The sequence below is a fragment of the Gopherus evgoodei genome, chromosome 15 (assembly GCF_007399415.2).
Source record: "Gopherus evgoodei ecotype Sinaloan lineage chromosome 15, rGopEvg1_v1.p, whole genome shotgun sequence".
Taxonomy (NCBI): Eukaryota; Metazoa; Chordata; order Testudines; family Testudinidae; genus Gopherus; species Gopherus evgoodei.
The window spans coordinates 3165756-3188204 of NC_044336.1; the positions used below are offsets into that span (position 1 = coordinate 3165756).

General features: G+C 53.9%; 1 protein-coding gene across 1 annotated transcript in view; it reads right to left on the reverse strand.

Moving 5' to 3' along the window:
• Positions 1 to 4479: 4479 nt before the first annotated feature.
• LOC115635688 (butyrophilin subfamily 1 member A1-like) overlaps positions 4480 to 22449 on the reverse strand; it is a 45517-nt gene continuing 27547 nt past the window's right edge. Inside the window, 4 exon segments of the mRNA XM_030534817.1 lie at positions 4480 to 5109; positions 5111 to 5180; positions 15391 to 15417; positions 15520 to 15540. Of these exon segments, the coding sequence (XP_030390677.1) occupies positions 4623 to 5109; positions 5111 to 5180; positions 15391 to 15417; positions 15520 to 15540 (605 nt within the window). The 3' untranslated portion in view covers positions 4480 to 4622.

The window sequence follows — 22449 nt, forward strand, 5'->3', positions numbered from 1 at the left end:
TTTTAAACATATTATTTGTGTTGCTCTTATAACATTTCTATGTTTCTATTGTGACTGTCATTTAGTATCGTTAATGCTGAAGTTTGCTTTTTTGTAATAGCACAAGTTTATTCCTTGCGACCCTGTGATTTCAATGCTGACTGATTTCCTGGGTTGCCCATCTTGTCGTCCAGGGGAAGTAATTTGTGACAGAAGGGGGTCCCCGTCACACCATGCTACCTGCACCTGTTCCCGAGGGGAGCACTCTGAAATGGGTGGATGGCAGCCCCTCCTGTCACAATTTCCTACACCTGTGAAAACTCCATTTTAAAGTTGGACACAAATGAAAGTAAGCCCTCGTCCAGACTAACCCGCCGCATTGGCGGGTTAAAATCGATTGCTCGGGGATCGATATATCGCGTCTAGTCTGGACGCGATGTATCGATCCCCGAGCGCGCTTACATCGATTCCGGAACTCCATCAACCCGAACGGAGTTCCGGAATCGACACGGAGAGCCGCGGACATCGATGCAGCGCCGTCCAGACTGGTGAGTACCTCGATTTTAGAAATTCGACTTCAGCTACGTTATTCCCGTAGCTGAAGTTGCGTATCTAAAATCGATTTTAATATCTAGTCTGGACGTGGGCTAAGTAAAGGTCTAAGGCCTGAGGCAGCCCTAAGGGCCACCAGGGGAGCTGTAGCTGAGGGAGGTCAGGCAGGAGCCTGACCTCCTGCCCTGAGCCTGGGAGACCAGCAGCAGGAACAGCAAACCCCAAACCACACACAACTAATGGAGAGCTAGAGTCACACACCATGGGACAGGACAGGAAAACACACAGGATTCTGGTGTAAATCAGGGATCACCAATTAGAGTCACTGTGACCCCTAAATTCTTTTCAGAGTCACTGCTTTCCAAGATACAGCACTGCCCCCTGCCCCATTCTTTTGGTATGGTCCACATCGCTTGTGCCTAAATGCGGAACTTTCTACTTGTCTCTATTAATAAACATTTTGTTGGAGGTGGGGGCAGGGGTTGCACTTCTGGAGGAATCTGAGCTCCCTTTCCCTGCCCCCTGTATTTATGCCAGGATGTCCCTCTGGAGTTGTCTGAGTCCCTCTCAGTGCTTCTTATGCATTTGTTAGCATCTGGGTGGCCCAAACCCTCTGTTGTCCAGAAGGCCTTCTCTCTGCCTCCCATATAGTTACCGAGATATGGGGGGTCCTGCCCTTGTAGGTGTTATCAATCCATCCCCTCTCCCTGCTACACCGCAAGTCAAGAGTTGGTGGGGCCAACGCTTCCTGGGGTGTCTGAGCCTCTCTCCAGTCCCCTCATGTGAACTAGGATGTGAGGAGTCTTGTCCCTCTACAGCAGGGGTCAGCAACCTTTCAGAAGTGGTATGCAAGTCTTCATTAATTCATTCTAATTTAAGGTTTCGTGTGCCGGTCATACATTTTAACGTTTCTAGAAGGTCTCTTTCAATAAGTCTATAATATATAACTCAACTATTGTTCTATGTAAAGTAAATAAGATTTTTAAAATGTTTAAGAAACTTCATTTAAAATTAAATTAGAATGCAGAGCTCCCCAGACCGATGGCCAGGATCCAGGCAGTGTGAGTGCCACTGAAAATCAGCTCACGTGCCGCCTTCAGAACACGTGCCATAGGTTGCCTACCCCTGCTCTACAGAGATCAGAGCCCCTCTCTCTGCCCCCAGGTAAGCCAACAGCTGGAGAATCCCTGGGAGCTAAGAACAGACATTCTGGGAGCGTGCACCAAGATCACACTGCTGTGGCCTGATCTACACTAGAAATGTGCAGGGTTGGAATGAGTTCTCCCTGACATCTTGTGGTGAACTGGGGGAAAGACTTTAGGGACAGACCGTGTTTTATATATGCCTACTATGCCTAGGTGCATAGCAGAGGGAACTGCTCTGCCAAAATGATCATTTTGGGCTGGTGTTGGGTTACACAACACTCCAAGGTTGAATGCGGGGAAATGGAATGTCATTAGCCTTATTTCATTAGCAAAGGGCAGCAGAACTGTGCTTAGCCTGCCCTGACTGAGGTGAGTCACCCTCCTCAACTGAACCTCACTTGCTAAGTAGAGATGCCAAATCCCAGTGAAAAGGAGATGGGGTGGGTACAGGTGTTCCTAAGGGCATGGCTACACTTGCAAATGTAGAGCGCTTTGAATTAAACCAGCCCTTGGAGAACGCAGTAGGGAAAGTGCCACAGTGAGTCTGTCCACACTGACAGCTGCAAGCGCACTGGTGTGACCACATTTGCAGCAGTTGCAGCGGTATTGGGAGCAGTGCATGATGGGCAGCTATCCCACAGAGCACCTCTTCCCATACTGGCGCTGTGGCTTGTGGAAAGGGGAAGGGCAGGGTGGGTGCATTCTGGGTCCTGTCTCAACACCCTGTGATGCATCGGTTTGCATCCCAGCATTTCCTGTGCTTACATCTGCATTTGGCACCATCTTTCAATGGTTTTTGTACTGCACGCTCTGTCTTCCCTTTCAGTCTGCGGGAAAGGAGCCCAAACTGCTGAGGAATATGCTGACGAGTCTCGCCAGCATGTCACATTTGGCAGTTGAGTTACTCCTTAAGATCGAGGACCCTGATGATATTGACTCGAGTAATGCACATGACAAGATTGTTTGTGGCATTCATGGACATGCTCACCACTGTGGAATGCTGCTTTTGGGCTTGGGAAACAAGCACTGAGTGGTGGGATCAAATCATCATGCATTCTTCCAGATTGCAATAGCAACCCGTTTCTCCACTGTCAGGGAAGCTCTCAGTCTCATGTCCTTGCACCACAGGGTTTGGGTGAGCTGATCACACAGTCCCATGAAAGTTCTGCAGTCACTGTTCGTCATCCCAGACTTGCATGTCGATGTGACCCAAATGATAACTCTAGCCTGTGTTCTCGCACATAGGTTGTTAAAACCTGGGAATTGCAGGGAGCAGATTTAATCAGGCTCTATTCAGTACCACGGACAATACCAGTATTTACTGACAGCTACAGATGATTTTTCAAAAGAGGTAGAAGAATTTCCACTTAGAACTATGACAGCACATGAGGTGAAGAAGACAAGATGTAAAATTATATATCAACATAGCTGTGCAGAGCAGATACTAGCAGATCTAGGTTCTCAATTGAATAATGAGGTAACAGTTTACATTTGGTGTTATTTTCACTGTATGGTCAATTACACAATCAAGGCAGTTTGACAGGGGGCTGTCAGCAGCTACAAACAGAGCCCTTTGGAAGCCAGCACCCTGGTCACTGAGCACACCCAGGGCACTGGGTACAGTTAGAGTAGGAGGGACTGAGTAGTTTGGGTTTGGAAGGGCAGAAGGGATCACTTGCACCTGTAGGGAGCCTGGGAGGTCAGTAGCTCAGTGCTGAGAAGAAAGCAGCAGCATAAAAGTCTGAATCAGAGAGCAGGAAGGGGGCTCCTTGTAACTGCTGCTATGTTGTGATGCACCATAAAAAGTAATAAAGATACATGGTGGCAGTTCCCTGGCAGACTGCCTGCTGCTTAATTCACAAAGAGGTCTGCCAGCCAGGGGTTACAGGAACTGATTGAGGGAACCCATTCATAGTTAGAAATTCAAAAATGAACATTGCCTGCAATCTCTTCATGACACTTCAGGCTGTCAATTGTGAGTGACAACACTTTTTTACGTTTTGTCAGATAGTAAAAAACATGTTGTATGTTAACCTATTTGCCAATATATTTTCCCATGTAATAACACAATAAGATTGGATAAGAAACCACAGTAATTACACATAATTCAGTGAGCAATAGGGAAAGGAACGCAGAGATTTCTGAAGGAAATTTTAGGGGAAAATTATCTATTTTTAGATTATAGTTTCCCTGTGCTAAAAACTAGGAAAAACACATAGCTTCAGCAGTCCATGCCACCTAGACACCAGCAGACAGGTTAACACCACAAATGAATCCATCACAAGATAATTTTAGGGTATTTATTTTCAAATAATCAAGGTAAGTTTAGGACACACTGCCATGAATGGCATATTGTGAAAAAACCTTCAGAACTGAATTATCATATTGAAAATGTTCCTAATGCATCAGGTTTAAAACAGAAAGGAGTCCTAGCAATGCCACATGATGTGCCTCCCCTCATACTCTGCTCAGCTAGCTCTTCGAGAAATTAGGTACAATCGCTAATTTCAAGGAATTAGACCAATCAGTCACTATTTTTACAGAGCATTCCAGAAGGTGGTGGACAGAGAACCCAGAGGAATTGTGATGAATTTCCTGGAGTAACTTTCTTTCTTTGGCACCTTAGAGATTAACAAGTATTTTCTAAATTAGAATAATCCTTTTCTTTCATATTTTACATTGAGATTTCACAGGCATAGAAAATTCTGACAGGAGTGAATAACCCTATCCACACCCACCTGCTACCCCTAGGGCAGGGGATGGGGAAAGGTGAGGGCTGGGGGTTCCCAGGTGTCTGGTTTTCGACTGAAATCTCCAGCTGAAAAGGGAAACCGGCAGCGTCTGGTCAGCACAGAAAGTCGAGTTGCTGCAGTAATTGGCCCCCACCATTGGGGGCAGGAAGAGCAGCAGCACTAGGAGGGGCCAGTCTGTGCCGTGGGGTCACTGTCAGGGACAGAGATTCCCTCCAGATTGAGCTGGGACCGGGCAGATTATCAGGGGAGCTGCGTTTGTACCCCCAGAGTTGAGACCAGGACAGAAATAAGGGTGGAGTGTCCTGGAGAAGCTGCCAGTGAAAGTGAAGAGATGGGACCTGTCAGTCACATTGTAAAATGAGACCTCGCCCACCTCATAGTCCAGGAAAATCCCCACTTGGCTAGGCCTGGTGCTCATGGGGAGGGGGGTCGAGGGGGAGGTGGGGGCCTCGTATTCCCCACCCGTCAGCCACACGGCCCAGTATCCATCCTCAGGTGTGAGTGTGAACTTCCCCTTCTTGCTCACAGATTCCCTACAAACCCCCAGTTACCATCTCATCTTGTTTCCCACCTCCACCTCCCAGTAACGCTTCCCACTCGTGAACCCCTCAGTGCCCAGGACACAGACACAAGGATCAAATCTCTCAGGGTTGTGGGGCAGATCTTGGTGTGTGTCTGTGTCTCACACGTTTCCGATCCTCAGACACAATGAGTTGGGGATGAGCCGTGTCTGGATCCAGAGTCACGTCCACTGGGGAGAGAGTCACAGAATCACGGCCGGGGGCAGGGGCTAGACACTGGCATCAAAGGGAAATTAACCTGCATCCCCATTAATCACTGGGGGGGGGTTGTTGCCTGAGGGGAGTCAGGGCCCCTCTGCCTGTGAGGAGACAATGAGGAGAAAGGGCAGGAGGAGCGGGGGAGGGGTGAAAAGGTGTCAAAGGAGGCAGGGGAGGGGACACACTGATGCTGGGAGAGGAAAGGGGAGGGGGAAGTGACAGGAGCAGAGGGGGTGGAGGGAGGGGCAGAAGGGAGGGCCAGGCACAAGGGCTATGGGGTGACAAGAGAAGGGGCAGGCACCAGGAGGACAGAGGGGGGTGAAGGGCAGATTCCAGGGGGCTGTAGCGGGAGAGGGGAGGGATGGGCATCAGGGCAGAAGAGGACAGACCCCAGGGGGCACAGAGAAGCAGGGAAGGGGCTGGCACCAGGGGGCAGAGGGGTGTGAGGGAATGGGGGAGCTCCAATGGGGCAGGGGAAATCAAGGGGAGGGTGAGCTGCCAGGGAGTGAGATGATGAGGAGTGGGGGAGCTGGAACCATGGTGGGGGGAGTGAATGGGCAGGCACTGGTGACAGAGGGGCAGAATGGGGGGTGAAGGAGAAGGTGAGCAGAAGGGAGGCAGAGGGGGTGTGGAGAAGGGTGGGCTCTAAGGGGCAGAGGGGTGTGAAGGGAGATGTGGGCACCAGGGGGGCAGAGGGACGATGAAGGGAGGGGCGGAACCCAGAGGTTAGGAGAGGGAGAGGTGAGGGATGGGGCAGTGCTGAGGTGTGGGGAAGGGCTGAGACCAGGGGTCCCAAAGGGGGGCGAGGGAAGGGATTTGCACCAGGCAGGCAGAGGGGGAAAAGGAAATGGCAGGCATCAGGGAGGCAGATGGGGCAAGGGTAGAGCTGGGACTTGGGGCAGAGGAGGAGCTGGCACCAGGGGACTGGAAGGGTGGTGAGGAGTGTAGGTGTCATGGAGTCAGAGGGCCAGGGGAGGGGCAGGGGTGAGAAATAAAGAGAAGGTGGCATGGGTGATGGTGGCAGAGGGGCGAGAGGAGAGCAGGGCCAGTGGGGCAGAGGGTGGTGGGCACCAGGGAGGAAGGGGAAAAGGGGAGTGTCAGGTGTTGGGAGGCAGGGTGAGTGAGGGAAGAGGCAGGCAGCAGAAGGGATGCAGGGGGGGAGGGAAAGGGCAGGTGTCAGGGGGATTGAGGGGGCTGAGCAGAAGGGCAGACACAGGGAGTGCAGAAAAGGGGAGGAATGGGAATGGGAGGGGGCGGAGAGGGGTGAGCAGAAAGGTAGGGCAGGTGGGTCGAGAGAGATGTTAGGAGAGGGGATTGGGGAGAGGCAGGTGCCAGGGGGTTAGAGGAGGGGTGGGCACAGGGTGGTGAGGGAAGGGGTGGGTGCCAGGGGTCAGAGAGGGAGACGGGCAGGTGTCAGAAGGACTGAGGGGAGTAAGAAGGGCGAAAGCCAGGACAGCAGAGGAGGGTGAGGGGTGGGGTGGCAATCAGATGGTAGGGGGCATGATGGTAGTGGTAGGCACCAGGGAAGCAGATTGGGGTGAGGGGAGGGGTAGGAGACATGGCAGCAGAGGAGGGAAAGGGGAGAGGTGGATGCCAGGACATAGTGGGGGTGTGAAGTGATGGGAGGGCTCCAGGCTGCAGAGCATGTTTGGGGGAGAGGGGTAGATGCCAGGATGGCAGGGGGAGAAGGGATGGGGAGTTCCAGCGGGGCAGAGTTGAGTGGAGGGCAGGGGCACATGCCAGGGAGGCAAAGTGGGAGTAGAGGGGCAGGGGCCCAAGGTAGTAGAAAGGGAGTGAGAAGAAAGGGAGGGATGTGGGTGAGGTGTCAGAATAGACACAGGGTCCAGGGTCCCTCATAGGGGTGAGGGAAGGGTAAGGGAGGGGTGGGAGCCAGAGAGGGATGAAGGAGAGGAAGGCCCCAGGGAATCTCTGCTTTTTTGGGGCCACATGTGACTGGTGTGTTGCTAAGAGCAGGTCGGTGCTGTCCCCACACACACTGGGGGTGCAGCCCTGCCCTAGGGGGAGCAGCTGGGACTCTCCATGCTGGTGGGCCCCACAGGCCCCACCTTCCAGCCACAAAAACCCCACAGCCATCCCCTTCCCTTGCCAGGCCAAGGCCCACTCCCACAGGGGCAGTTGTCTGGATTGGGCTCACTTGGGGGGGCATTACAATGGAAGATTCTGGGGGGAGGGGTGTATAAACACATACTAATGGGCTGTTGCTAATGAGGCCAGGGCAGTGGGGAGAGGAGGGGGCATTTCCCCACTTACTGCCCCCTCCATCTGGGAGAAGTTGCACTGGGGACCAGTCCCAGTTCACACCTGCGCAGCGCATCTGCACTAGAGGTTTGCACCAGTGCAGCTACATCAGTGCAAGGAAATCCCGGCAGACATGGCCTGAGACACTGCTGGTGCCAGGGGCCTGACCCACTGGGCTGCAGAGTCATTCTCACTCCCATGCTCTGGCCCAGTGCCCATGGCAGTGTTTAGACACAGGGGGACATCAGACACCTGGGGCCCAGTGGTTCAAGCCCTCATGGCATCACACGGGGGGAACTGAACCTGGGGCTCCCAGCTGAAGGCCCAGCCACTGGGCTAAAGGCTAGAAGGGAAACGGCAGCACCTTCTTCTCTTAATTGAAACTAGTCAACAAACTTGACGCGGATTCACGAATAGTTTCTCTTGACCCAAAATATAATTTTGTAGCAAATAAACTATTTGTCCAAAACATTTCACCCAGCTCAATCGCAAACCTCTTTGAGCAACTTAGGAGCCCCAACCCCAGTGACTTGCAATGAGAGACTGTTAACATCCTCAGAAATGCACAGGTACGGACAGGCCAGGTTCAGGACTTCAGCTATGAAACACTCCAGAGCTGCTGTTTAATTTGCCCTTGGCAGACAAATGTCCCCTGGGCCATTGACCTCACCCCCACAAATCAGGCTGAAAATGAAGACTCAGCTCCAGCCTGAACTCTCTGCCCAGAGCCATTTGTCCCATGGATGCTGCAAGTGGCACAGATCCTCTGCAGCTGCACCTGGGTATCTCCCAGAGTGGATAATGGTCACAGAGACCATCTCAGAGCCCCAGGAGCTCAGGAGTCTCCACCTAACGACTGTGCCAGACACATGCCTCGTTCTCATTAACCAGCCCTGGGTCCTGTCCCCGCACCATCGTTTCTCCCTGAACCCCCACTCTCACACCGCCTCTTCTCCCCAAGCCCTTGCCTTCACACCACCTCTTCCCCCCAACACCCTGGTCGTTCCTCTCAGCCCCCTCCCCCCTCATTGCTCACCCTTACAGCTGGTAAAAAGTGAGAGGGAATAGCTCTCCCATTGTTAAAAGTGATTGGCCATGGCCCCTGGCCCCCCTCTTCCAGTGCCCCTTACTCATCCCCCAACCCCTGGAGCAGATGGGGCCTTGGGGCAGTGTCAGTGAGTTCAGTGCTGGGGATATGAGTGGGATTTACACATCGGCTGCTGGAGCTCTGTGTATTGAGGGTACGAGGACGTCATGGCAGCCGTGTGAGCCCCCCACTGTCCTGTCAACATGGCTCAGCCCTGACACCTGCTGGAACCTCTCCCTGGGGAAGAACCATCCCTGTGGCCTGTTCTGGCCTTGGCCTTGGCCTCCCTGCGGAGGTGGCCGGTGAGACTGCTGTTAATGTGAGTTACGATGTGAGCTCCTGCCCGCTGGGAACCAGATTCTCAGCCTGGGCTGAGATCGGTGACTGGGGAGTGAAAGGCCCCAGCTGCAGGGCTGACTCCAGGGTTTTTGCTGCCACAAGCAGCAAAAAAACAAAACAAAACCCACACACATGCAAGCCCCGATCGCGATCTGCGGCACTTCCGCCACGACTCTACCATTGCCGCTTCTTCAGTGGCAATTCGGCGGCAGGTCATTCCTGCCGAGAGGGAGTGAGGGACCCGCTGCTGAATTGCCTCTGAAGAGCCAGACATGCAGCCCCTTTCTATGTGCCACCCCAAGCACCAGCTTGCTACGCTGGTACCTAGAGCCTGCTATGCCCAGATGCCCTCACTGCCCCCCTGAGCCAGCCCAGTACCGCCAGCCATTCAGTGTGATAACAGTGATGCTCACACTTGGTGACACCCCCAGTGCCCCAGCAGGCAGGGCGAGGGCCTCTCCAAGGAGCAATGGGCACAATCTGCAGCAAGGGAGACTGAGGCTGGAGATGCGGAAACACTTTCTAACTCTCAGGGCTGTGAAGCTCTGGATCTGGCTCCAAGGGAGGCTGTGGGATCCCCGTCACTGGAGGTTTGTAAGAACTGGACAAACCCCTGCTAGGGATGGTCTAGGCCCTGCGCAAGTGCAGGGGGGCTGGATTAGGCAACCTCTCGAGGTCCCTTCCAGCCCTGCATTGCCATGAGTCTAGGTTACAGCTGTACTGGGGCTGGGCCCAGGAGGCTCTAAGCCTGGTGAGTGGCACGTGACAGAGTTAACACTGTTCGTGACCCTAGCAGCTGGCAGCTTAGCATCCCTGCCAGAGGCATGGGCGGGCATGTGGCTGCCTGTACCTGGCTCAGACAGGTGTTACTGGGCTGTGTGGACAGGACCTAGGGTTGGCACCTTTCCATAGGGTTGCCAGGGATCTGGTTTTTGAGTTGGCACCACTGACTGGACATTAAAAGTCTGGTCAGTGACACAGCAGGGGTCAGGGCTAAGGCAGGCTCCCTGCCTGCCCTAGCTCCATGCAGATCCTGGAAGCAGCCGCCAAGTAACTTCCCTGGAGTTTGAAACTTTTCTAACAGAGAGGAACATTTTACACAGAAGATCATCCCTATATTACCCTCAAGCCAATAGGGAAATCAAACATTTTAACAGATGTTTGAAAGAGAGTTTGCAAATGGCTGAACTGGAAGGGCGATTGTGGATACCCTCCCTTCACTATGGATTTCTTGAAAGCATACTGGGCTACACGGCATGCCAGAACGCAAAGATCACCTGCAGAGTTACTACATAGGAAACAGATTAATACTAAACTGAACATTGCTGGATTGTTAAAGGCATGACCTGAGGCCCCTACCAAGGATGATGTGAGAAAAAAAACAGTTGAACGTAACCAAGCAAAGTATAAGGCTTTCACAGACAAGCGGCGGGATGTTAAGGAACCAAAGTTTGAGTGTGGTTCCTTCATTAGAATACAAAAACGTGGAATTTTATGCAAAGGGGATCATAAATTCACAGCTCTTCTTAAAATCATATAGAAGAAGGGACCTTATACCTATCAACTTTCTGATGTGCAGGTATGGAATGCTTCTTATCTTGCACCTGCCTGTGCACCAAGAGGAGATTATGCCAACACTCAGTCTGTACTGGATGACTTCACCATAGTATCCACACAACAAGACATTGCACTGGAACTGGGGCTTCAGAGACAGCCTGTCAGACCCAGACGACCACCTGTCTGGACTAGAGACTATGTTATGTAGTATCTACAGTGTTTTCAGTGTAATATTTCTGCCAACAGTATAGTGTCTTGTTTCATATTTGTTTCTGTGGTTAGAATACAAATGTTTATTTTAATTGGGAGAGTTTCTTAGAGAGGAGGGCATGTCGTGTTTAGATGTTTGTAATTATTAGAACTGGGAACACTGGCTGTTGGGAGTCTGAAAGGACAAGAAACGGGGGAGGGGGGGAGAAGGAGTTGAGGAGGCTGAGTGAGAGCTACCAAGGGTGCAGCAGCAGCTTGGTAAAGAGGTTTCCACTTTAAAAATAAAGTTGTGTTGAAGTTTGTTAGTACCTTGCCTGGTCACTACAACACCATGGTAAGTGCTGCTGGGACCCTGAACCCTCTCACGCACCCCCTCCCACACCGCTAACTCTCTGCCCCAGTCCTGAGTCCCCTCCTGCTCCCAAGCTGCCTCCTGGAGCCCACACCACTCATTCCCACCAACACCTCAACACCCTGCCTCAGCCCAGAGCCCCCTCCTTCACCACATACCCCTCATCCCTGTCCCCACCCCAGAGCCCGCACCCCCAGAGGGAGCCCTAACCCCCTTCCCACACCCCAAACCCCTGCCCCAGCCCAGTGAAAATGACTGAGGGAGGGGGAGAGCAAGCGACAGAGAGAGGGGGGATGGAGTGGACCTCGGAGAAAAGGAAGGGCAGGGGCAGGGCCAGGCCAGGGGTGTTCTGTTTTGGGAGATTAGAAAGTTGGCAACCTGACCTGTCCATGTTTTCCCAGTATTGTCCCTTTGTCCATGTCACTCTCCTGGGAAATCTGTGAGTCTGCCCAGGACATTACCAGTCCCAGGTGTGTCAGTGGCTGTAGCGGCAGAGCTGTGGGGTGGTGGTGGTGCCTATGCAAAGGGAGCTCTGGGTGCAGAGTGTCTGGGAGCTGCAGAGATAGACTCTCATAGAGTCTATCTCTCATAGACTCTAGGACTGGAAGGGACCTCGAGAGGTCATCGAGTCCAGCCCCCTGCCCTCATGGCAGGACCAAATACTGTCTAGACCATCCCTAATAGACATTTATCTAACCTACTCTTAAATATCTCCAGCGATGGAGATTCCACAACTTCCCTAGGCAATCTATTCCAGTGTTTAACTACCCTGACAGTTAGGAACTTTTTCCTAATGTCCAACCTAAATCTCCCTTGCTGCAGTTTAAGCCCATTGCTTCTTGTTCTATCATTGGAGGCTAAGGTGAACAAGTTTTCTCCCTCCTCCTGATGACACCCTTTTAGATACCTGAAAACTGATATCAGGTCCCCTCTCAGTCTTCTCTTTTCCAAACTAAATAAACCCAATTCCTTCAGCCTTCCTTCATAGGTCATGTTCTCAAGACCTTTAATCATTCTTGTTGCTCTTCTCTGGACCCTCTCCAATTTCTCCACATCTTTCTTGAAATGTGGTGCCCAGAACTGGACACAATACTCCAGTTGAGGCCTAACCAGCGCAGAGTAAAGCGGAAGAATGACTTCTCGTGTCTTGTTTACAACACACCTGTTAATGCATCCCAGAATCATGTTTGCTTTTTTTGCAACAGTATCACACTGTTCACTCATATTAAGCTTGTGGTCCACTATGACCCCTAGATCTCTTTCTGCCATACTCCTTCCTAGACAGTCTCTTCCCATTCTGTATGTGTGAAACTGATTGTTCCTTCCTAAGTGGAGCACTTTGCATTTATCTTTATTGAACTTCATCCTGTTTACCTCAGACCATTTCTCCAATTTGTCCAGATCGTTTTGAATTTTGACCCTGTCCTCCAGAGCAGTTGCAATCCCTCCCAGTTTGGTATCGTCCGCAAACTTAATAAGCGTACTTCTATGCCAACATCTAAATCATTGATGAAGATATTGAACAGAACCGGTCCCAAAACAGACCCCTGCGGAACCCCACTTGTTATACCTTTCCAGCAGGATTGGGAGCCATTAACAACTACTCTCTGAGTACGATTATCCAGCCAGTTATGCACCCACCTTATAGTAGCCCCATCTAAATTGTACTTTCCTAGCTTATCTATAAGAATATCATGCAAAACTGTATCAAATGCCTTACTAAAGTCTAGGTATATCACATCCACCGCTTCTCCCTTATCCACAAGGCTCGTTATCCTATCAAAGAATGCTATCAGATTAGTTTGACACGATTTGTTCTTTACAAATCCATGCTGGCTATTCCCTATCACCTTACCACCTTCCAAGTGTTTGCAGATGATTTCTTTGATTACCTGCTCCATTATCTTCCCTGGCACAGAAGTTAAACTAACTGGTCTGTAGTTTCCTGGGTTGTTTTTATTTCCCTTTTTATAGATGGGCACTATATTTGCCCCCTTCCAGTCTTCTGGAATCTCCCCCGTCTCCCATGATTTCCCAAAGATAATAGCTAGAGGCTCAGATACCTCTTCCATTAACTCCTTGAGTATTCTAGGATGCATTCCATCAGGCCCTGGTGACTTGCAGGCATCTAACTTTTCTAGGTGATTTTTTACTTGCTCTTTCCTTATTTTCGCTTCTAAACCTACCCTCTTCCCGTAAGCATTCAGTATACTAGACATTCCTTCAGACTTCTCAGTGAAGACCGAAACAAAGAAGTCATTAAGCATCTCTGCCATTTCCAAGTCTCCCGTTACTGTTACCCCCTCCTCACTGAGCAGTGGGCCTACCCTGTCCTTAGTCTTCCTCTTGCTTCTAATGTATTGATAAAAAGTCTTCTTGTTTCCCTTTATTCCCATAGCTAGTTTGAGTTCATTTTGTGCCTTTGCTTTTCTAATCTTGCCTCTGCATTCCTGTGTTATTTGCCTATATTCATCCTTCGTGATCTGACCTAGTTTCCATTTTTTATATGACGCCTTTTTATTTTGTAGGTCACGCAAGATCTCAAGGGTAAGCCAAGGTGGTCTTTTGCCACATTTTCTATCTTTCCTAACCATCGGAATAACTTGCTTTTGGGCCCTTAATAGCGTCCCTTTGAAAAACTGCCAACTTTCCTCAGTTGTTTTTCCCCTCAGTCTTAATTCCCATGGGACCTTGCCTATCAGCTCTCTGAGCTTACCAAAATCCGCCTTCCTGAAATCCATTGTCTCTATTCTGCTGTACTCCTTTCTACCCTTCCTTAGAATTGCAAATTCTATGATTTCATGATCACTTTCACCCAAGCTTCCTTCTTTTACATTCTCAACAAGTTCCTCCCTATTGGTTAAAATCAAGTCTAGAACAGCTTCCCCCCTAGTAGCTTTTTCAACTTTCTGAAATAAAAAGTTGTCTGCAATGCAGTCCAGGAACTTATTGGATAGTCTGTGCCCCGCGGTGTTATTTTCCCAACATATATCTGGATAGTTGAAGTCCCCCATCACCACCAAATCTTGGGCTTTGGATGATTTTGTTAGTTGTTTGAAAAAAGCCTCATCCACCTCTTCCGCCTGATTAGGTGGCCTGTAGTAGACTCCCAGCACGACATCACCTGTGTTTTTTACCCCTTTTAGCCTAACCCAGAGACTCTCCACCCTTCCGTCTCCTATGTCCATCTCCACCTCAGTCCAAGTGTGTACATTTTTAATATATAAGGCAACACCTCCTCCCTTTTTCCCCTGTCTATCCTTCCTGAGCAAACTATACCCATCCACACCAACATTCCAGTCGTGTGTATTATCCCACCAGTGGGATGGGGCAGCTTGAAACAGTGAGTAGATCAGGAGCTCAGGGTCAGCAGGGGCCAGTCACCACCGTACAGGTACCATCGGTGGGGGTCACCACTGGGGGGGACAGGGTAGAACTGGTGCCATGTCCTGCTGGATGAGGTTGGTACTTGGGGCAGTCCAGGAGCAGAAGCCTCTGGGGAGATTCGGCTGGGGAGACAGTGCCCAGGTGAGGGGACAGGTGGTGTACATGAAGCAGGCAAATTTCCTGTTTTGTTGCACCTCAGAGGTGGCGACCCTAACAGGACCCCCAGTGGTGTTTGTGTAACTGCCCTGGGTGCCCCACTCCCTCCCAACTCTGTGGGGTAGGATACCCTGCAGTGCATGGACCCCTGGGCCAGTGGTGCTGCAATGTGTGTTCATGGCCCCTGGGTTCTTTGATCCCTACTGGAGCTGCCCAGACTCTCCCAGCATACACCAGGGCACACACCGAATCAGGCTGCATGCTGGGTACAAACACACATACAGAGCTCAGTCACGGCTGTGAGACATAAAAGTTGCTGCGTGGGCACAATTTGTTGCAACTGGGTCAGGGGAGCATCGCAAGCTGGTTATAAAAACCTGTCTGCCCTGGCAGTGGAGACAGGGCCTTCCTCCCCCCAAATCCAGGGGGGACACTGAACAGCTCCTATCTGGGCCTGTTACGCTAGAAGGAAATTGTGGGCTAAAGCCCGGTCTGAGCATAGAAACCCTGCTGCTGGGAAGACAGAGCTTAGCAGTTCAGTGCAAATGATGGACAGATAAGAATGTCCATCCTGCAGAGCCGAGGTACCTCCCTGCAAAGGTGATACCAGGGGACAGTATTCCCTCACCAATCAGCCCTTTCCCAAAGGGGGCATGTCCCTGCTCTGCAATAAACCTGGGTTTTGTCTGCCCCTTTCCATCTACCCCCAGTGACATTGCTGTTTCCAGCCTATTGAAAGTCATAGGAAAATGCTTTGTGCAGGAAAAAGAGCAGAGAGTTCCCAGGGGTAGGTGGGGTTTCGCCATGGATAAAACATCAGCAGTATGTACAGTACCTGTGTAGATCTGGGCGCTTCTCCATCCTGTAACCAAACACAGACAGAGGGGTTAGAATGCTCCTGACTACCGACACGCTGAGCAGGAGATAATGTCACACAGGGTGATACAGGGGGAATGGAATTTACTGAGCTCAGCCTGGAGTTTGTCTAAAAATAAAGCCAAGAGAAATGAGTTAATACCACATAAAGTGACCAGATGTCCCCATTTTATAGGGACAGTCTCAATATTTGGGGTTTTGTCTTATACAAGTGCCTATTACCCCCCATCCCCTATGCCGATTTTTCGTTTATTGTCTGGTCACCCTAATATCACATTATCTTGCAGAAGAGAAGTGAGTTAAAAAAAGACTTTAAAGCAAGGAAGTTAAAATCCTTAGGCTCAGCCTGGAGGCTACATCAGCAACCAAAGCCTAGCACCTCCTGAGCAGAAAAGGAATTAGCACGGGGAGAAATATTATAACCCCACCTGGCCAGGTGCAGAAGGTGGTAGAGCCAAACAGGGATCCCTCAGCATATGGAAAATATTAACCCTGTGAAGCCTGCAGAAAGGAGCATAAAGTACATCAGGTGAAGTGCATGAAGGGAATTAGGAGGCTAAATGAAATTAGCAGAGTAAACGTCCAGAGATATAAAACAAATACCAGGGAATTATTTCAGTCCATAGGTATCAGGAAGCCTGTGAGATAATTGATGGGTCCCCTGGATCAGCAGGGGGGAAAGGGAGAAATTGAGGAGGGTAAGGACAATGCTGAGAGACTGACTGATTTCTTTGTATCAGTTTTCACCACAGAGAATGTTGGGGAGAGACCTGCCCTGGAGGTGCTCTGTTCATGAAATGAATATCAGGAATTGAGGTGTGAAGAGGAGATATTGGAACAACTGATAAGTTAAAGAGCCAGCAGACACCAGAGCAGCATAGATCCCTACTAGATGGCAAACAGCAAAAAGTTCTGAAATGACATCAGAGCAATATGGCTGAGCTGCTAACAATAATACACTTCTCTCATTAAAATCAGCTACTATTCTGCAGATTCAGAGGGTTGGGAATGTCATACACGACTTTAAAAATTTGGCCAGAGTAATTCTGAGAATTACAGCTGTGACAAAGTTCCTCCTCTACCTTAGTGGGTCCTGCACTTATTGGCAGATTTGTTCACCTCAGTGATCTTCCCCTCTTGTGGAACCTACAGTCTGGGGGTATGGCTACATTTGGAATTTCAAAGCGCTGCCCCGGCAGCGCTGCGGGAGCGCTGCCGCAGCAGCGCTTTGAAGTGTGAGTGTAGTCGGAGCGGCAGCGCTGGGAGAGAGCTCTCCCAGCACTGCATGTAAACCACATCCTTGACGGGTGTAGCATGCAGCGCTGGGAGCCGCGCTCCCAGCGCTGCCGCCCTGATTACACTGACGCTTTACAGCACTGTATCTTGCAGCGCTCAGGGGGGTGTTTTTTCACCCCCCTGAGCGCAAAATTTGCAGCGCTGTAAAGTGTGAGTGTAGCCATGGCCTAAGTCAGCACATCCTATGTCTGATCAGGAGTTGGGAGGAACCCAGGCCCACCCTCTACTCTGGGTTCCAGCCCAGGGCCCTGTGGATCACAGCTGTCTATAGTGCCTCCTGTACCAGCTGCATGACAGCTACAACTCCCTGGGCTACTTCCCCATGGCCTCCTCCAAACACCTTCTTTATCCTCACCACAGGACCTTCCTCCTGGTGTCTGATAATGCTTGTCCTCCTCAATCCTCCAGCAGTACACTCTCACTCTCAGCTTCTTGCTCCCAGCAACTCTCACACACTCCTTCTCCTCTGGCTCCTCCCTGCCTGACTGGAGTGATCTCCTTTTTAAACCCAGGTGCCCTTATTAGCCTGCCTTGATTGGCTGCAGGTGTTCTAATCAATGTAGCTATCTCCACTGCCTTCTAGAACGATCTTAATTGGCCCCAGGTGCCTTGATTAACCTGGAGCAACTGCCATTTGGTTACCAGGGTCCTATTGGTATCCAGCGGGGGGGGCGGGCGAAGCCCGCCCACTTCTAAAGGGCCTCCCCCCAGCCTAAGGGGAGGACCCACAGGTCTGGGACACCAAATAATTACGGGGGACAACTAATGAAAAAAACAGGATTGGGAGTGAGGTCATAGGGCTAAACGAAGGGAACCCGATGGGGACACCGAGCAGAGAACCCCGGACAACGCCCACTGCTCCTCGAAGACGTCAAGGGAGCCAGTGGACGCCGCCCAGAGGAACTCTGCCCGGATGCTTGAGCAGACGGAGGAACGGAAATAGGCCCTACAATCGCAGGAAATCCCGTCGGCCAACCTCCTCTCCCTGGTGTTGTAGATGGTCAGTTTGGCCAGGGCCAAGAGGAGGTTGAGAAGGAGATCCCGCGACTTTGTGGGGCCACGGATGGGGAGCGCGTAGATAAAAAGGTGAGGGGAAAAGTGCAACCAAAAACGCAGGAAAATATTCAGGAGGAGCCGGAACAGGGGCTGCAACCTGGCACACTCCAAATAAACGTGTGCCAAGGTCTCCTTCTCACCACAGAAAGGGCAGGTGCTAGGGACAGATGTGAATCGCGCCAAGTACACGCCCGTGCTCACGGCTCCGTGAAGGAGCCTCCAACTGATATCCCCGGCGGGCCTCGGGACCAGGGCAGAGTACAAGCTGGCCCACCGGGGCTCCTCACCCTCGAGAGGCGGCAGGAGGTCCCGCCATTTGGTATCGGGGCGGGATGCGAGGGTGAGGTAGTGAAGGGTATGGAGCACGAGCGAGTACAGATGTTTCCGTGGCGCGGTCTGGAACAAAACCGGCTGCAGATCATGCAGCTGGCTGGCAGTGAAAGGGTGAGGGGGCCGATTGGGTCCACGGGGCAGGGGCCCGATAAAAATGTCCACGGGGCCTGGGGTGGAGGGTGGGCGGGGCGTGCCCTCTTGCAGGACCCGGTCGAGGTAAGCCCGAGCAGCGGGCAGTAAAGCGGCCTTCACCTCCTGAAGTACGCGCTGGGGAGTACGAGGTCTGGAGAGCCCCATGCGCTGAGCGAGCGTCAGGGGATCCAGCCAGTCTCCCCGGTCGTAGTCCAGGAGGTCTCCGACCCTGGTGACTCCTGCCGAGACCAACCTCTGGCACACCGTGGGGGACTCCGCCACCTGCACACGAAGCTGGGGATTGTGTAGCAGGGGCTCCGCGAGGAGGTCAACCCCCACGGTGGCCGCCACGGACCTGGTCGTCGAAAAGAGCTTCCAGGTCCGGAGGAGGTCTTGGTAGAAGACCGGCCGCCCGGAGAGGTCTCGCGGAAGACCTCTCGGATGGAGGTAAAAGAGCTGCCGGTCGTATCGGAGCCCTCGAAAGCGGCGGAGGAAGGCGTGCGCCAATACGCTCCACGCCGGACTACCCGCACCAAACAGGAGCCTCTGCAGGGCCTGGAGGTGGAAGACATGGACCTGAGCGCGTAAGCACTTCAGGACCTGCCCCCCCTCCTCCAGGGGCAGGTGGAGGACCCCTGCAGAGACCCAGTGCGTCCCTGGCCAAAAGAACTCCAGAATCACAGTCCGGAGGTTGGCCAGGAAACCCGGGGCCGGGACCAGGATGTTGAGTCGGTACCAGAGCATGGACAGGACCAGTTGATTAAGCACCAGTGCCCTCCCCCGAAGGGAGAGGCACCGGAGTAGTCCTGTCCATTTCCGGAGCCGCTCCGTCACCCTGCCCTGCAAATCCTGCCAGTTCTCCGGCGGAGACGGATGCGTGGCAGAAAGGTAAACGCCGAGATAGAGCAGCGGACCCGCGCTCCACCTGATGGCCTGAAGCGCAGGTGGGAGGGAGCTCGCCTGCCACTCGTCCCCGACCACCAGGCCAGAGCTCTTGACCCAGTTGACCCGGGCAGAGGAGGCCGCCGAGTACACAGCCTGGCAAGCCTCCACCCGCGCCAAGTCGCCCGGGTCCTGGACCACGAGGAGCACATCGTCGGCGTATGCCGACAGGACCAGCCGCAGCCCCAGCTCCCGAAGCACCAACCCCGTCAACCTCTTGCGGAGGAGACAGAGGAAGGGCTCGATCGCCAGAGCGTACAGCTGGCCCGAGAGGGGGCACCCCTGCTGCACTCCCCGCCCGAAGCTGACCGGCTCGGTCAGGGTCCAGTTGAGCCTGACCAGACACTCCGCGGAAGCGTACAGCACCTGCAGAAAACCCACAAACAGGGGTCCGAAGCCGAACGCTCGCAGAGTGCCCAGGAGATACCCGTGATCCATCCGGTCGAACGCCTTCTCCTGATCCAGGGACAGGAGGGCGAACGACAGACCATCCCTACACCCCAATTCCAGAAGGTCCCGGACCAGATACAAGTTATCAAAGATGGTGCGGCCCGGGACAGTGTAGGTCTGGTCTGGATGGACCACGTCCGCCAGCACGGATCCTAGCCGCATCGAGATGGCCTTCGCAACAATCTTCTGGTCCGTGCTGAGGAGCGAGACGGGACGCCAATTCCGTAAGTCGCGGAGGTCTCCCCTCTTCGGCAATAAGGCCAGCACAGCTCGCCTGCACGAGAGAGGGAGGACCCCGCTATGCAAAGCCTCAGCCCAGACAGTGACCAGGTCTGGGCCGAGGACGTCCCAGAACACGCGGTAGAACTCCACGGTCAGCCCGTCCAAGCCCGGAGATTTATTGGTGGGCATGCGACGGAGGGCCTCCGAGAACTCGGCCAGAGTGAGAGGCAGCTCTAGCCGGTCCCGGTCGCCCGTGCTGACCATCGGGAGCCCGTCCCAGAGCACTCTGCAAGCGTTAGGATCGGTCGGATCCGGGGAGAAAAGAGTGGCGTAGAAGGCCCTGGCCCTCTGGCACATCTCCGCCGGATCCGTGAGGGGGGTGCCGTCCTCCGCCAGGAGGCAGGTGACGTGCTTCTCGGCCCCCCTCCTTTTCTCCAGGGCGTAGAAGAAGCGGGAGCCGCGATCCATCTTCCGAAGGAGGTGGATGCGGGATCGAACAAAAGCACCCCGGGCCCGATGGTCTTCGAGGGCCCGGAGCTCCTCCCGCTTCTCCCGGCACGCTCCGCAGAGGGATGGATCCTCGGGGCTGGCGGCCAGACGCCTCTCCAGCTCCAAGACCTCCCGCTCCAACTGCCCTATCGCCGCATCCCTCCGTCGGCTGGCACCCCGAGTGTAGTCACGGCAGAAGAGCCGGGCGCGCACCTTCCCCAGATCCCACCGCCGCCGCGCCGAGGAAAAGGCGCGCCTCTGCCCTCGCCAGGCCAGCCAGAACTCCCGGAAGGACGCCACAAAGCCCACATCCTCCAGCAAACTATTATTAAAGTGCCAATAGGCCGGCCCCGGCCTCTCCGCGCAGAGAGAGGCCGTCACGGTGGCAAGATGGTGATCCGAAAAGGGGGCCGGCCGAACGCTGGAGGAGTGGGCCCGTGAAAGATGGAAACGTGACAGGTAAATACGGTCCAGCCGGGAGTGGCACGACCGATGGGCCTCCACCCGGACGAAGGTGAACGTCGAGACGTCGTCTGGGTGGTGGTCGCGCCAGACGTCCACCAGGGAGTGGCGGTCGACAATCTCCCGGAGGACGTCCGCAGCTGCCGGGCACTGCTCGGTCCCCGAGCGGTCCCGTTCCTCGAGGGTGGTGTTAAAATCCCCTCCCAGGACCAGGCACTCACGAGGGTCCAGGGAGCCAAGGAAGGCGGATGCCTGCTGATAAAAACGTAGTCTCTCCGGGCCCGATGTCGGGGCGTAAACGTTGACGAGATGAACCACAAGCCCCTCCATGCGGACCCGGAGGTGCAGCAGGCGACCCGGCACAGCCTCGGCGACCCCTAGCACCTCGTGCCGTAGGTCGGGGGAGAACAGGGTCGCCACTCCAGCCGCGCAGACAGAGAAATGGCTAAAGTAGGCCCCATCCCCCCACTCCAGCCGCCAGCTAGCTTCAGCGGCCGGATCCGTATGGGTCTCCTGCAGGAAAACCACAGAGTACCCCCCCTCCCGGAGGAAGGAGAGCACCTGGCTCCTGCGGAGACCCATCCTACCGCCTCGGGTGTTCAAGGTGGCAAGGACGATCGGCGCCATGAGGAGGGCTGGGGGGGATCCTCGCTGGCAGACACGCCCACGGCTTCCGGCAGGCCGCGCAGCAATCCGTGACCAACCCCGAAGGTAAGCAAGGAGTCACGGAAGGCACGGACCCGCCGGTAGACCACGGCGGCCTGCTTCCCGGTCCTCCTACCCTCCCCCATGAGGGCCCTTGCGGCCCGGAGGACCAGATGGAAATCCCCCCACCGCTGGAGCGCAAGATGGACTTTGTTCCGGGAGCCACGGACGTCCTCAAGGAACTCCCGCAGCTCCTCCCTCAGCACATGGGGGGGTGGGGTCACTGATCGAGGACTGGCCCCCAGTGGGGCCCCCGTCACAGCCCCGTGGCCCACCAAGGCGGGCAGGCAGGGGGCAGATCCCCAACGTGGCAGCAGATGGACCGACGCCACACGACCCGCACCGCTCTCAGAGTCAAGAAGGGGTGGTGGAAGGAGAACAGCAGCCCCTGGGGGGTCGGGACAGGAAAGAGCTAGTGAACCCGCTCCCTGGGAGGTACTGCCAGGGGCGGCACTGGCATCACAGGAAGCGGGGGGGACAAGGACAGGGCCGACAGGAGTAGGGCGGGGATCAGGGAGAGAATCCGGGAAGGAGGTAGAGGCAGGATCCGGAGCCTCCACAGGTGAGACGCCAGAAGGTGGCTCCTCCTGGCCAGGGTCAAGGATCTGGGAAGCTGGCAGGGGACCCCGAACGATGCCGGGCTCAGCCACTGTGGCACGTGCGGCAGCCTCGGCACCCAGAGAGAGATGGTGGTCAATGGGGTCCCCGCTGGGGAAGGAGGGCGGGTCCTCCACACCAAAGAGGGACACCCCCTGGGAAGCAGGTCTCGGCAGCGGGGCACTGGCCGTCGCCCCGAGGGGCTCGGCAGCTGCCAACAGAGTGCCACCCACAGCCGAGTCGAGGGAAGAGTCCAGGGGACCCTCAGAGGTGGGAGCAGAAACAGCGGGTAGGGGAAGGGAACCCAGGGACAGGGGGGATGTAGTGAGGTCAC